General features: G+C 39.3%; 2 protein-coding genes across 2 annotated transcripts; one reads left to right on the top strand and one right to left on the bottom strand.

The window, feature by feature from the left end:
- Window positions 1-398: 398 nt before the first annotated feature.
- LOC112295438 (N-terminal acetyltransferase B complex auxiliary subunit NAA25) lies at window positions 399-7,819 on the bottom strand. Its single transcript, XM_024547039.2, has 19 exons — window positions 7,431-7,819; window positions 7,150-7,288; window positions 6,737-6,855; window positions 6,487-6,561; window positions 6,034-6,121; window positions 5,752-5,870; window positions 5,444-5,514; window positions 5,095-5,206; window positions 4,548-4,741; window positions 4,123-4,334; window positions 3,791-3,921; window positions 3,417-3,493; window positions 3,171-3,245; window positions 2,792-2,984; window positions 2,496-2,615; window positions 2,162-2,300; window positions 2,015-2,067; window positions 1,502-1,732; window positions 399-1,183 (listed from the first exon to the last, which is right to left on the bottom strand). Exons 1-19 carry the CDS (start codon window positions 7,563-7,565, stop codon window positions 539-541), a joined length of 2,928 nt encoding a protein of 975 aa, XP_024402807.1. The 5' UTR covers window positions 7,566-7,819; the 3' UTR covers window positions 399-538.
- Window positions 7,820-9,070: 1,251 nt separating this feature from the next.
- LOC112294968 (uncharacterized) lies at window positions 9,071-11,819 on the top strand. The gene is made up of 5 exons (XM_024546000.3): window positions 9,071-9,146; window positions 9,230-9,528; window positions 10,270-10,681; window positions 10,908-11,071; window positions 11,274-11,819. Exons 1-5 carry the CDS (start codon window positions 9,071-9,073, stop codon window positions 11,661-11,663), a joined length of 1,341 nt encoding a protein of 446 aa, XP_024401768.2. The 3' UTR covers window positions 11,664-11,819.
- Window positions 11,820-13,043: the final 1,224 nt, after the last annotated feature.

Genomic DNA, 13,043 nt, shown 5'->3' with positions numbered 1-13,043 from the left:
GACGTGTCGTCATTAGTCACTTGTGGGACCTTGCTTTCTCTTTATCCACAAGTCGGACAATTCAGCAAAGTTCTGCAGTCCCACTCAGGCTCCAAATACAACTGTTGAGTGGTGATCATTTCAAAAACGAACAGTTGCTTCATGTAAGATTCATAATGAACATCCAAAAGCTGGCTACTGGATGTTGAAGATGTCTCGGGCTGATTGAGGTTGTGTGGACTGCTCGTCCGCAATCTAAATGAGGTAATCGTCGCTTTCTCTAGGTTCTATACGCTCTGCGTGCTAGCCGCTGCTTAAAGCTTATGGTTCACATAAACCTGCAGCTTACACGGAAAAGTAGCCAATTGTGACAGATCGGACAGGTGCACAAGGGCAAGACAGAGAGAGTGGAGAGTGGCTGAGTGCAACTCCTTGCAGACGCAGAGAAAAAGCACTTATCATGATAGTGAAGAGATCAGTGAGAATAGTTCGAACTTAGGAAAATAACAAGTCTGGAATTAGGCCTAGAGATACTTGAAACCTAGGTTAAAGTCGTTTCTCAGAATTTTATTGACTTCATTGCTTGCAACCTGGAGTTGCAAGTATCCCTAATGCCTACCACTGTGGCTCGCTGGCAGTCAATGACCTCCTTCAAGATTGTATCCCAAGACTTTGGCACGCGATTTCCGTTTCCCAGACCAGTTTCCAAAGTCCTCATAATATGACCCGGAGTAGAACAAGAAGCAATGACATCGTCTGCTAACAACTTCTTATTCTCGCCTATACCTTTTCCCAGGAGGTCTGTCGCCCAAGAATCGCACTCCTCTAAATGGGAGCAGAAAGTTTGAGTGGCCTTTTGAAGAGTACCTACAATGTTCTCTGACAAAGACGCAGACTGAACATGCTTCTTCCTCTTGCTTCCAGGTTGCAACCCTGCTACCCATGATTGTAGGCACAACCCAAACCAGGTCATATTCTCAGTGACCAGCGTCACTACCTTCTCCAATATCACACCTGACAAAATTACCTCTGAACTAGTCGTTGAAGTAGATATGGAATCATGCAAAGTCGCGGCCATGAGTTCACTTATGATCGCTAAAGAATCAGAGAGCAGACTCTCCTGACATGTAGAATCGTATCGTTTAACAGGGAACAAAGCCGCGGTCCAAAAAATCGCTAGCGTAAGAGATTCCCATATTGCTACCTGGCAAAAAGATTACCACATATCAGCTTGTCAATGCAGCAATAGCAAATCTCAGGCAAAATTAGACACCTGCATCCTGTAAAAGCATATTAGCATGCTTACAATTAAATAAACTCAATCTCTTCCAAACTTTGTCAAAAATGATTTTGAGTCTAGCGCAAATTAGTAGATACACAGATCGTACGCCAGTGTGAAGCACAGGTACTGTTATCACATGGTAACCTCAACATGATCTCTACACCGATAAATCCGAGAGTATAAGCGCGTAAGTATGATGAAAATGAAAGTCGCGACCGAGTAGAAAATATTGGTAAGAACCTGATTATCAGATGCAGAGGCTTGTTTCGACAACCAAAGACCTAAATCCTCAGCACAGACTCCCAGTGAGCGTGAGCACTGCAGAACGTGCGCCTTCAGCTCAGCAGCGGCAGCAAGGTCAGCCTCTTTATTGCCAGAGTTGCTAGTCAACGCCAGATGCAAAAGCCGCGGCAGCACACACCTGAGTTTTAAGCGCCTCATCGAACAGAACTTCAGTTTCTTCTGAAGTTCCTGCAATTTCAACACAATGAAATATGACTAAAAACACCTGCAGGTCTCACTTGATTCCGCAATTTTAACTGCCATAAAACTTCAAGTTCTAAATATATGTGTAGGCTACATTTTCGAGGCTCAACACTTCAGCCAAAATATTGAGAAGACTATAGGATCGAAAATCAAATTTTCCAATGTCTCGTTATGTTTAATGAAATACATTACAAACATTGAAACAATGTTAAGACTTCAAAATAGACCATCAGGTAGTTCCTGTTAATGTCCAAAACTAGGGATTACCTGAATTCCACCCAGATGCCGAGGGCCGGTTTGCTCAGAAGACTCGGATGACTCTGAAGTTCAATTGTCCAGCAGATAATCAGAACTAAGATACATCGGACAGAACCGTGCTTCGTAAAATTCAGTAAATTGAAAAATGAAATTTACCTATGAGAAGAGATTCATCAGGGGCAGGTGACCACCATGGTCGCGTTTCCAAGTCCTCATTAAACGTAAGTGCATTCAAACGGCTATCTGTAGCCCAATCCAGCTGTGAACGACCTCCATCCAGACTTTGCAAGACAACCTAACCATACATGACATGAGTGTCAACTGCTTGCGTCTCGCTGTTTGAAAGGATCTATCCAAAATATGATAATGAATAACTCTGCCAATTCAACTAAAGAGATTACAGTATAAATTCATTCCTGAATCCGAAGTACAACCCACAGAACAGATAGAAACGTCATCGAGAAAATGGTGCGTTGCAAGAAGTATCTACCTCCATTTCCTCCAAATTATGAGCCTTTCGTTTCAAAGACAGAATGATAGACTCAATACGTGCAACCAAGAGCTGATGTGACTTTTCTAGCTTCTCTTTGAAAGTTAGGAACTCCAGCACCTGGTATAAAGGCAAAGTATATGTATATATATATATATATAAGTGGAAGATTAGAGCACAAGTGTGGATCATATTTATGTACAGAAATCTGGATTGATTTTCACTCAAAACTTCACAAGATGTTACGTTTGACGTTCAAAATGTTCAAAAGATTGCAGGTGTCAAGTGAAACCCACTTTGCTGTAGGTGTTATGGTGATACGCAAGAATTGCAAGATCTGCAGCTTCCCGCCTGTAGTCGTCGTGAAATTTGATGATATCACGAGTCATAGAATCCAAAGCAGCCCAATCTAGAGATCTCACAAGACTTGGAAGGATATGATGTGACATAGAATCCAGGAGGATATACTTCACGTCTGCAGCCTTGAACCTGTGCCAGATATTCACAATCTTCAGAGAAGTTTGTTGAGAAAGTTATAGACAAAATCAACCGCACTCGTCTTCAAATTATCCCACAATTCTGTATTCTGTAACAATAAATATCAAAGAACGAAGGACGACCACATAAGATCCATACAGAGAAATGAAGAAGGACATTCACAGTCAAGTTACTAACCAGGTCCAAGCGGGTTTAGTTGCTGCTAAGAATGAATAAAGATTCACGAGCAAAAACCTGTGCAGTGGATGATATCTGCAGCACTTCAAAAGTAAGTTATAATAAGCTCGGTAGACGCACTGAGCAGCGTTACGTAACAAGGCCTTTCTATTATTACAAAGTTAGTAAGATGACTACAAAACTATTACCTGACCAGAAAAACAAATTGAATAGCCCCAAAAACTCTATTAGGAAGAAATTTCGTACCTTTGAAGTCCTAGCCCCAACTCAAGAACAAAAATAGCCTCCAATATGAAGCCAATATGCTTCGTTTGAAGATACATCTGGAACAAAAGCAAAGAAGATCTATAGCTTATAAGAGAATACCAACCAAAAAAAGAATTAAATAAAAATGAAAAGATAAAAAGAAAAAATAATAAATTAAAAAAACCTATTTGGCATTAGTAAAAGCAACAAACTTTGAGAATCCAACTAACCAGACAAATCTAGAATCCGGTTTACTGCCTCCATCCCAGAATGCAGATTAAACAAGCAATACGGTACTCTGCAAAATAGGATCCTAATACATGTTTTGTACAAAACTCAAATGCGCCACACATCAGTTCGGCTAAAACGTATACCTCAACTAAAAGGTCACTAACTAAGGTCAAAAACTCCCCTCCAAGCATCGCTTCTTGAGAATCTACTTCTGCAGAAAGCTTCACACTCTCAAGGAACAGCTGAACAATCTCTTCAGCGGTATCTAGTAAGCCTGCAAATACAAGTCCCCAGTGGTTAAATCATCATAGAATGTTTGAAAGACCCACATTGATGCTCAGGTCACACATTTCAAGCCACCAAAATAGAGAATTAAGAGGCACAACTATAATATACTCGAGCTAACCTTATCAAACGCTGCTTATCGAGTTTGACAAAACAAGATTAACGTCGATTACTTAAGATAGAAGAATACCAGTCTTGGAAGCATGTGCGTGCTGCCAGCCCAATCTACTTTCCATCTGGAAAGCAGCCAAGCGAAACCGTAACGCATTCACAGGTTTTGTATCTGGTGGCAGATCCTGACAGTATCGATGCATTTCCTTGATGAGCCACGATTGTTGCTCCTTGTCAATATGCAGTATAAATTCCATGACATCTGATGTGAAGCTGGTCATACATCCAAATCTGCTAAGAAGTGTCGAAGAGCATTAGTATTCCTTACGTTATCAAGTGGAATCAACCGTCAAACGTATTTGAGGTATTGATTTTATGTAAATTAGAAACCACTCATGGCTACAAACCACAAGAACTTACACGGATTAATATCTATAAAACCTTAATCAACTCAAAGTTGAACTGAAAAGTGGAAAAATGTGTCAGCCTAAATTCCAACTACACCTTTGAAAATATGTCAGGATTGATTGTGCCAGACGTGCAGAGGGCGCATCAGCTGAATCTGCAGATGATGTCAACATCAACCGTCTTTTCTCAATTCCCAGTTCAGCAAGATAAGGTGCCCGGCGTACTTCAGGCACTTTCAGAGCTTGCAGTTCAAGTACAAACGTATGAACTCTCTGCAATAAAGCCTCTGTCTGCCAATCACAAAATAAATCGATTGTTACCCTCGGATCTATCTTATGAAAGAAGATAATTTTAAAAAATAAAAAAACAAACCCAAAACAGCAGATCCCCTTTTTAAATGATAAAAGATTTGATGAACTACAGTTTACGTGCAGCATGTTATGTGCCAACAATGCCAACAGTTGATAAGACTTTCACCAAGTTTTTTTGTATTTTCAGAACGTCATGGTCACCAAGGACTGCAGTCATTCATAAGAAAGCGAGTTACACAATACCAGTTTGATTCTGATCACGCTGCACCCCTTTTAAAGTATTAGTATTAATTTACCATTGCCTAATATCTTCAGGCTAAAGAAACCTTCACCTCTTCTTTCCTGCTAGATGTCAAAGAAAGAGCCTCCAGCTCATTGGAGACCTGGTGAATAGGATTCAATGTTGCTTCCAAAAACATTTGAAAAGCAGCCCAATCATCTGAACTGAAAACATAGGCCACAGTCAAGATTGCGAATCCATAAAGCGCATGATGTTATCATCATTGTTCTAAGATTGACATTGACGAATTGAACGTGTGACTTGACATCTAATAATTGCAATCAAAACCTGACAGTACATCTTCAACTATCTAATGAATTACAAGTTCAAGTTCAAGCACAATCTACAAAGGAAGACATGTCGAAATGCGGAGAGCTGTAAGAAAAGAGCAAAACACACACCTATTCCTCATGATTTCTTGAAAAACATCTGCTGCCTCCTTGTGCTGATTCAAGTGAACAAGGAGCTCTCCCTGTCAGCTTAACAACAGTCCATGTCGAATCAAACAACTGTTAGAGTATTGTTTAACCAACGCAATAAAACTACATATCAAACTCATTTCTTTCAGATCAGAGTAGCACGCAAGAGGATACCGACACAATTGTGACACTCCACTATCGCCCCACAAGGCTGACTTACGTTGCTAATGAGAATACTGTCAGAATTCTAAACAAAATCAAACTAGTTAATAAGGGATATTCTCACCCACCTGCAACCGCAATCGATCAATGCCAATAGTGAGCAGGTCACCTGACAATCCCTGCAGCAACGTCAATGCATCGCCATACTTCCTCTGACGCTTCAAGATATCCATGTACACTACAACTCCTGTAATAGACAATCAGAACTAGGATTCAGAACAAGAAGTCCATAGAAAAAAAGGAAACATGAATATTTCCCACCAGTGCATAGAGATCCAATCATTCTAAATAAGACATGCAAGGAATCTGTTTACGTTGAAATGTACATTTCTTTAAGTTCAATGGATTACCTTCACGCTCACGCAGACCATGAGACTGATGATGTTTTTTTATCATTGCCTCTGCCAACGGGAGGAGTTTGCTGTTCTCATTGTCGACCTGTAAGTTATCAATGTTAATAGGCGATAACACAGAAATTATGTGTCTGCATTCACTTTGCTATCAGCTCAGCATAAGTAGTTGATACTTCAAACTTTCACGTTGAAAGAAAATATGTCAACACAATCAGAGGTCGAAATTCCGAACAATCTGATCAAAATTTTCGAACATGTCATTTTCAGTAACACTCATTCAATAATACAAAATGACTTAACAACATCCTGCACATCATGTTAACAAGTTCACGAGCAAACATGCTATACACAAAGTATACGAAAAGCTGTAATGGAAGATCCGTATGCTGTAATCTTGATTTTCTTACACATTAAACAGTACAAAAAAAACTGGGAAGTTCCGTAGCAAACCTGTAACAGGATACTGCAAACGGCCCAGAGCAGAAACCTTTCCTCTCCAGCTACTTTGTATAATTTGAACGCTACCTGTTAAAAACCGAAAAGATAGTTAATCACAGTCTACAACATAAGTTTGAACTCGAGTTGCAAGACTTCAAACTATTCTAATGAATCTGAATGATTTTCAGCGCTACCCAACATGCACCTGCAATAGAACGACCCAAAAGAAAACAAGGTTTTGATAAAGTTTAGCGAAGTTCACCTGTTGTTGTTTAACATACAGATACTGACGAGCGTAACAATTAAATAGAGCAGCTTGATAATCCATGTTTTTTGGAAGTTTCAAACACGCATACTCAAAAAGGGCTGTGGCAGCGTCCACTGCTCGAGACAAGGAATAGATTTAGCACTTCGTAAATTTCCCCACTAACCTCAGAAATTAAAGTGCCTTCGTTCTTGTCTAACATATTAATGATCCCCACAGATGATTACCGGCCTCAGCAAATCCACCACTTCAATAAAGGCAGCAGAACAGATGACATTTGTAACAACCAGCAGGACATGACACAGAAAACAACGTCTTATACTGACCTCACCTCCAAAATCACCAAGTAACTACTGCAGGTCAGTTCAGTACAAGAGATTCAAAAAGTACTGATAAGAGCAAGTACGCACACATATTCAAGCGTTGGAACACAGTCTGGAGTGTATTCAAAGTCAAATCATCCAAGGGGTTCGCAGCCTTGGCGCGAAGAGCAAGCTCCAATGCTTCATCTAATTTCCCCAACTTCTCCAGTATCAATGCCTTCAATGCCTACAAGTCGTCAAGAGTACGAAATCCATGTCAAAATTTGCAACCATAAGGTGAACTTGCCAATGCAAGGGTGCTCGTGAAGAAAGTCCGGAATTAGGAATTGCCAATCACGAGCTTGGATCATGGGCCAGCGACAACTTACAAAGAGATAAGCAGAGTCGGTATGCTTCGCCAAGAGGCCCGTAACAAGCTTCATTGCCGATTTGTACTGCCGATGGTCGATGGCGTCCCATAGCGGCTTCAGTTTCCTCTCAGGGATTCCCCCCCTCATGGGCATGGCTTCCTAACCGGATCTAATGCTGCCGAATTATGCAAACTAAAACATACGCGAAAATGCAAAACTCAAAAAAAAAACTCTAGAAACGGGATCCAACATCCTCCGTGAAAAGAGCGACGGGCAGCTCGAAGCCGCGACTTCTTATTGCAAAATGAGGACACAGAATCCTGCACCACGCTGCCTCCAAAGCTTTGGAAATCAACACCACCTAAACTGCCTCAAATTCTATCCTTCGGCGGGGCAGGCTGTGCAGTGATGTGCAAGAGACGCTCTCGAGCCCTAAACCCTGAGTAGTTCCCGTTTTTCCCCATTCACACCGTCATTACAATTACACAGCATTTCGAGGGTGGTGTCAGCCCCTTTCACACTTCCGTCTCTTTGCTTCTTTGACCTCGGATGGAATATACTGATATCCTTCGATATTGATACCCTTCTGTGTCCCAGCAGTCCGCTCTACGCACACGGGTATGGAATGATTCAAACTGGCTTGCTACTTCTCAGTTGAACCTTTTTCTTACTTATATTCATTTATTTGTTCACATGCATGTATGTATGCGCGTGTGTGTGTGAATATAACATTACTTGTTATGAGATAAAAAAATAATAAGATTTAATAATTGCTGTACACCTTCAATTTGTTGACTATTTATAAACTAATAAAATTGTATATTTGTATATACCTACAATATAATTTTTTGATGAGATCCCATATGATGTGATACATAATATTGATTGAAATTTATGTATAAGTATTTATCAAGATTACAAAGTATAGTGTGTATAATCTAAAATTAATTAATTTTTGTATGTATTATTTTAATTGTATGTAATATCTATTTTGTGATTTAAAAGCACACAAGTAAATAATTGAATTTGAAATTTTATTCGGTATATACATATTTTACCATTTTTAAAAATTACCTTGATCACATTACACAATCATTTATTATTTTATTTATCTTGATTTCTATCTTGTTTAATCTTTGTGTTGTGAAGTTTAGGTATTTTTTTGAAAGTGATTTCAATTTTTCAATGAATATATTACAATTGATTTGTGGATGTGTGTATATGTATTCCTATGTATTACTTGTAATGATACACAAATTACAATCTTACTAACACATATATATATATATATATATATATATATATATATACTGACATTTTTTGTATGCAAAGTAACAATCAATGATGAAGTTATTAAAAAAAATCCCATCTAACATTATCTCCAACATTATCTTGAATATTTTTATAAAATGAACTCAGTTACAAAAATTATGCATACACTTCCAAAAATACACATATACGTACCAAAGTTAGAGTTCTTTAGGGAAAAGAATTTCATGTTTGTTAACCATTCCTGATACAGACCCAAAAACTAAAATTATTTCATGTTGAAAGTATCCAAACAAACTCTTTTTAATTAAAAAAGGGACTTACTATTCAAGTTCAGACTTATTACACAAGGAAGATAAGGTTTGACTTTGGCAATAGACTCCGAATGAATGAAAGCGGATGAAAACGACAATTTTCTGTCCTTGGGCATTCAGGGTAATAGTAGAGTCCGGAACACGATCAAAGGTAAAAAAAACGTTAACCAGAAATAGTAGGACGGAAAGTGGAAGCGAGAAGCCGGAAAAGCTAAAGGAATAAGAGCGTAAAAGAACCCGAGAACACTCATGAAAGAAATGGCCAGAAATATAAAGACGTGAAGAGACGGAAAAGAGAGGTGAAGGATCGTTGGCGTGGACGATTTAGACGCGTTGTGGAGCTCTTCCGTTCGGCGCCCCTCCTTGTTCAAATATCCCAATGGGCCTGCCCAAAATTGCGACCTATGCTTCATGGATTTCCGCTGCGTCAGACAGAGAGTTTTTTGTTTGCAAGAATTCGAGTTTTGTCCATCTTAGTGTCGGAGGCTTATTTCGTTTACCTTCGCGTCGTTACCTACACTGGGAGCACAATGGTATGTCTTGAATCCAAACCCTAACTTGTCTTGAGGATCTGGCCTGAGTTATACGGAAGAAACCCTAGTTGATTTTATTGCTCGGGTCGCTTCGAAGGAGTAGGCAATGGATCACAATTTTCTGTTCTGGCCTCTCGCTAGTGTGCTCTAAGTGTTGATTCTACTTAGTTTTTTGGCGAGTTTTGGCGTTTTAGAGTTCGCTGGTAGGCTCTTTGATACTGATTGCGAGTGTAATTTTGGAGAACCTATTTGGATGTTCCTGCATCTTTGAACGTGTGCCCTAATCCTTTTGGTGGACGTGTGTGTTTGAACTCGATAGTATTGTCAGAAAGTCTGGATTAGTCAATTGATGATGAACTTTTTTTGCTTGCGCGCAGTAGGAATTGAGCCCTGACACTGTGGCATGATAGCGTAGCAGCTTTAGATCTTATAAACTCTTTTCCAATTGTAACAGCTCGGAGCCGGGTGTGGTAGTCTCTTAAGAGTTTAGACACAGTCGCTAGTGTTAACTGACGCAGTCACTGACATATCATGCATTTTTGAAACACACGATGCAATATGTTGTCCAATGATGGTTAATAGTTTATCTTTTACTCACGGTGATGTCATTTACGTGCAAGAGAATGCGTTTTTATTCGAGACACATGTGGGATTCTTATTCAAACCACCTTATGTAGCAAACTTACAATTTATAATACGGGCAACGGAATCTCATGTCGTGCCTGTGATTTATGTGTTCAGTCGACTCTAGCTGCTGCTCGAGCAGATAATTTCTATTATCCACCAGAATGGACGCCAGACCAAGGTGGTCTCAACAAGTTCAATGGCCAGCATGCTTTGCGAGAGAGGGCCAAGAAAATCGATCAAGGCATCCTTGTTATTCGTTTCGAGATGCCGTATCACATCTGGTGTGGAGGATGTGGTCACATGATTGCTCAGGGCGTGCGCTTTAATGCAGAAAAGAAACAAGTTGGCAACTACTACTCGACGAAGATATGGAGCTTCAAAATGAAAGCTCCTTGCTGTGGGCAAGAGATAGTCATACAGACAGACCCCAAGAACACTTTGTATGTTATTATTAGCGGGGCCAAGGAGAAGACAGTAACCTACGACGAGGTTGATGCAGAGGCAGTACTGCTTCCCGAGAAAGAAGGTGTGCTTTCAAGTTGCTTGTATTGTCGCAAATGTTCTAGAGAAGTGGTTCCAGTAACTAGTTTTTCTAAGAATATTATTTGCAGCTACAACCATAACCATATGCGCATTTTCTTGTTAGCGTTTTTAGTTTTATGTGGTGTTCATTTGTCATCTTATTGTGTTAAACCTAGTTCATATGCCTTTCGACGTTTAATCTTTAATTATCTTATGATTTGAGAGTGCAGATAGAGGAAAGTTGGCTGATCCGTTTTACAAGCTTGAGCACGAGGGTGAAGACACAGCAAAGGCAAAGAAGCAAGCCCCTTTACTTGTGAGGTTACAAGAAGCAGCAGATAGGAAGCACTCTGACAGCTATGCACGAAACAAGGCACTTCGAGCTCAACTTAGGGTATATTGTCTTTTTGACCAATCGTGACTACAATCGAAATTTGTGTTAGTATTGGTGTTGGCAATTTTTCCTGCTTGTGCGAGGGCTATCGCCTCTACTTGCCTCCCCTGCTTTCACTCAACACTGCATAACTGATGTAGCCAAGTGAATGTATCACCAGTGATAAAGATTCGGCTCTGATAATTTCCATTGGTTTTTTCAGGCTCAGAAGAAGAGAGTAGCTGCTGAGGAGGTGGAAGCACAGAAACTAGGTTTGGCGATCCGGTTACTGCCTCCTTCCAAAGAAGACAGTGATTACGCTGCGAATGTCAAGTTTGCCAGTAACTTTGGACTTAATCAGAGAAATAAGCGAGCAGCCATCCAAGCTACCTCTATTTTCTCTTCTGAAACTTCCAAGCATTCCACAAACACCTCACGGCCAAGTCCTGCTTCTGCTCTTCGTCAAAAGCTCGATCTGTTGGCTAAGAGGAGAAGAGTGAATGCTGCAGGTGCTAAGGAAATTCTTTGTAGTAATGTTAAGCCTTTAACTAGGGGCGTCCTTGAGAGGGGATCACTTTCTGTCAGACCACCTGTGAAGCTGAAGCAGGCTTGAACCATGTCTTCCTTTCGAAGTTATTTGTACATTAGTTTTGAAATGTTACGTGAAATGGTTCACCAAAGAGTGAAGCAAAGGCATACATGCCTTGATGTTCATATCCTTGTAAATAATTTTTTTTGAGTTTATAAGTAAAGACTATCATTTCAATTACATCCTTAGGGTTATCTAGACAGATATCGTAAGAGTTAACAAAATCAATTTAGAAATGTAGGAGAGTAACTTTCGAATACCCGACGATCATCAAAATCATTAAAATGGGTCATAGTTAGAACCAGGTGTCTTTTAAAAAATTGTTTTTGCTGTATCAAGTCTGGATTAAAGTCTTTGTTGTTCTAGACAAATTTTATGAATCATTGATGTGTATTTACAATCTTACTGAATTTCTTACTTATTTCCCTGATTCCTGTTTGTTTATTCATTTAGTTGTTTATGAATTATTTGAAAAATGTTTCAGGTGGTTAATTTAGTAGTATTTTAATATCTAATTGCAATCACCTAATTTTCAGAAGCTCCCAGCTGGATGCCTATTCCGCTACGACCTCTTTACACGACAACGAGGTCTGTGGAGGGTCCCGATGATTCAGGATAGCGGTGGACGCGGCGTGAGCCTCGTAGAATTGTGTCGCAGAAACCTCTCCATTCAATCGACTGGCTCCGCCATCTCAGATGCAATCGCAACCGCCGATCAGATTTCTGGGAACGGAGGGAGGGAACGTAGGGGATCAAGGGGGCGGGCAGTTTGGAGGCTGGGCAGTTTCGTGGGCAGTAGGTTGGAAACTCAGAAGCCATTCCTCAATGGGCCTGCACTGATCCATGTTGACATACATGGGTGCTGAATTTTGTTCAGGGAGCTGCCTCTCTATCCCCACTTTTCAACCATCACTCTTGCTTCAATTTATTTTAAATTTAATTTTTAAAGTATTTATTTGCAATGTAGCTTTGAAGAGGAAGGTGATGTTGATGCCCTTACTACTTACCCAGATGACTCTTTTCTTTTACTTTAGTGTGGCTTAGCTAGGCATGGCATTGGATGACCTTTTTCATTTTTTAAATTACTATATCTATATATATATATATATATATATATATTTATTATTATATTAATAAATTTATTATTTAATTTTTAAAATAAAATAAAATAAAAAATTATTATCAAAATACAACTAAAAAATAACTTATATGTCTTACAACTTCAATTATATTATCTTTTCTAATACAATTGTATATGTATAGAAGAAATTTCATATGTTTTTAAAAGATAAAAAAATAATAATATAAAAGATATCATGCAAATTTTTATATTACTTATTGGAATGAGTAAATAAAAATAAAAATAGAATAAATTACCTTATAGAAGATATTATATTAGGTTAA

The sequence above is a fragment of the Physcomitrium patens genome, chromosome 18, assembly GCF_059467195.1.
Source record: "Physcomitrium patens ecotype Gransden chromosome 18, ASM5946719v1, whole genome shotgun sequence".
Taxonomy (NCBI): Eukaryota; Viridiplantae; Streptophyta; class Bryopsida; order Funariales; family Funariaceae; genus Physcomitrium; species Physcomitrium patens.
The sequence above is the reverse complement of the archived record's forward strand: the minus strand, read 5'-3'. Positions and strand labels throughout refer to the sequence as shown.

Excerpts from the sequence above, each read along its gene's own strand:
- LOC112294968 (XM_024546000.3), top strand. The coding sequence starts at position 9,071 with ATGAAAGCGGATGAAAACGACAATTTTCTGTCCTTGGGCATTCAGGGT. Across the intron at positions 9,147-9,229 it reads AGTCCGGAACACGATCAAAG|AACCCGAGAACACTCATGAA; the intron begins GTAAAAAAAACG and ends AGAGCGTAAAAG. Across the intron at positions 11,072-11,273 it reads CACTTCGAGCTCAACTTAGG|GCTCAGAAGAAGAGAGTAGC; the intron begins GTATATTGTCTT and ends TGGTTTTTTCAG.
- LOC112295438 (XM_024547039.2), bottom strand. The coding sequence starts at position 7,565 with ATGCCCATGAGGGGGGGAATCCCTGAGAGGAAACTGAAGCCGCTATGG. Across the intron at positions 5,207-5,443 it reads CAAGAAATCATGAGGAATAG|TTCAGATGATTGGGCTGCTT; the intron begins GTGTGTGTTTTG and ends CTATGTTTTCAG. Across the intron at positions 3,922-4,122 it reads CGCACATGCTTCCAAGACTG|GCTTACTAGATACCGCTGAA; the intron begins GTATTCTTCTAT and ends TTGTATTTGCAG.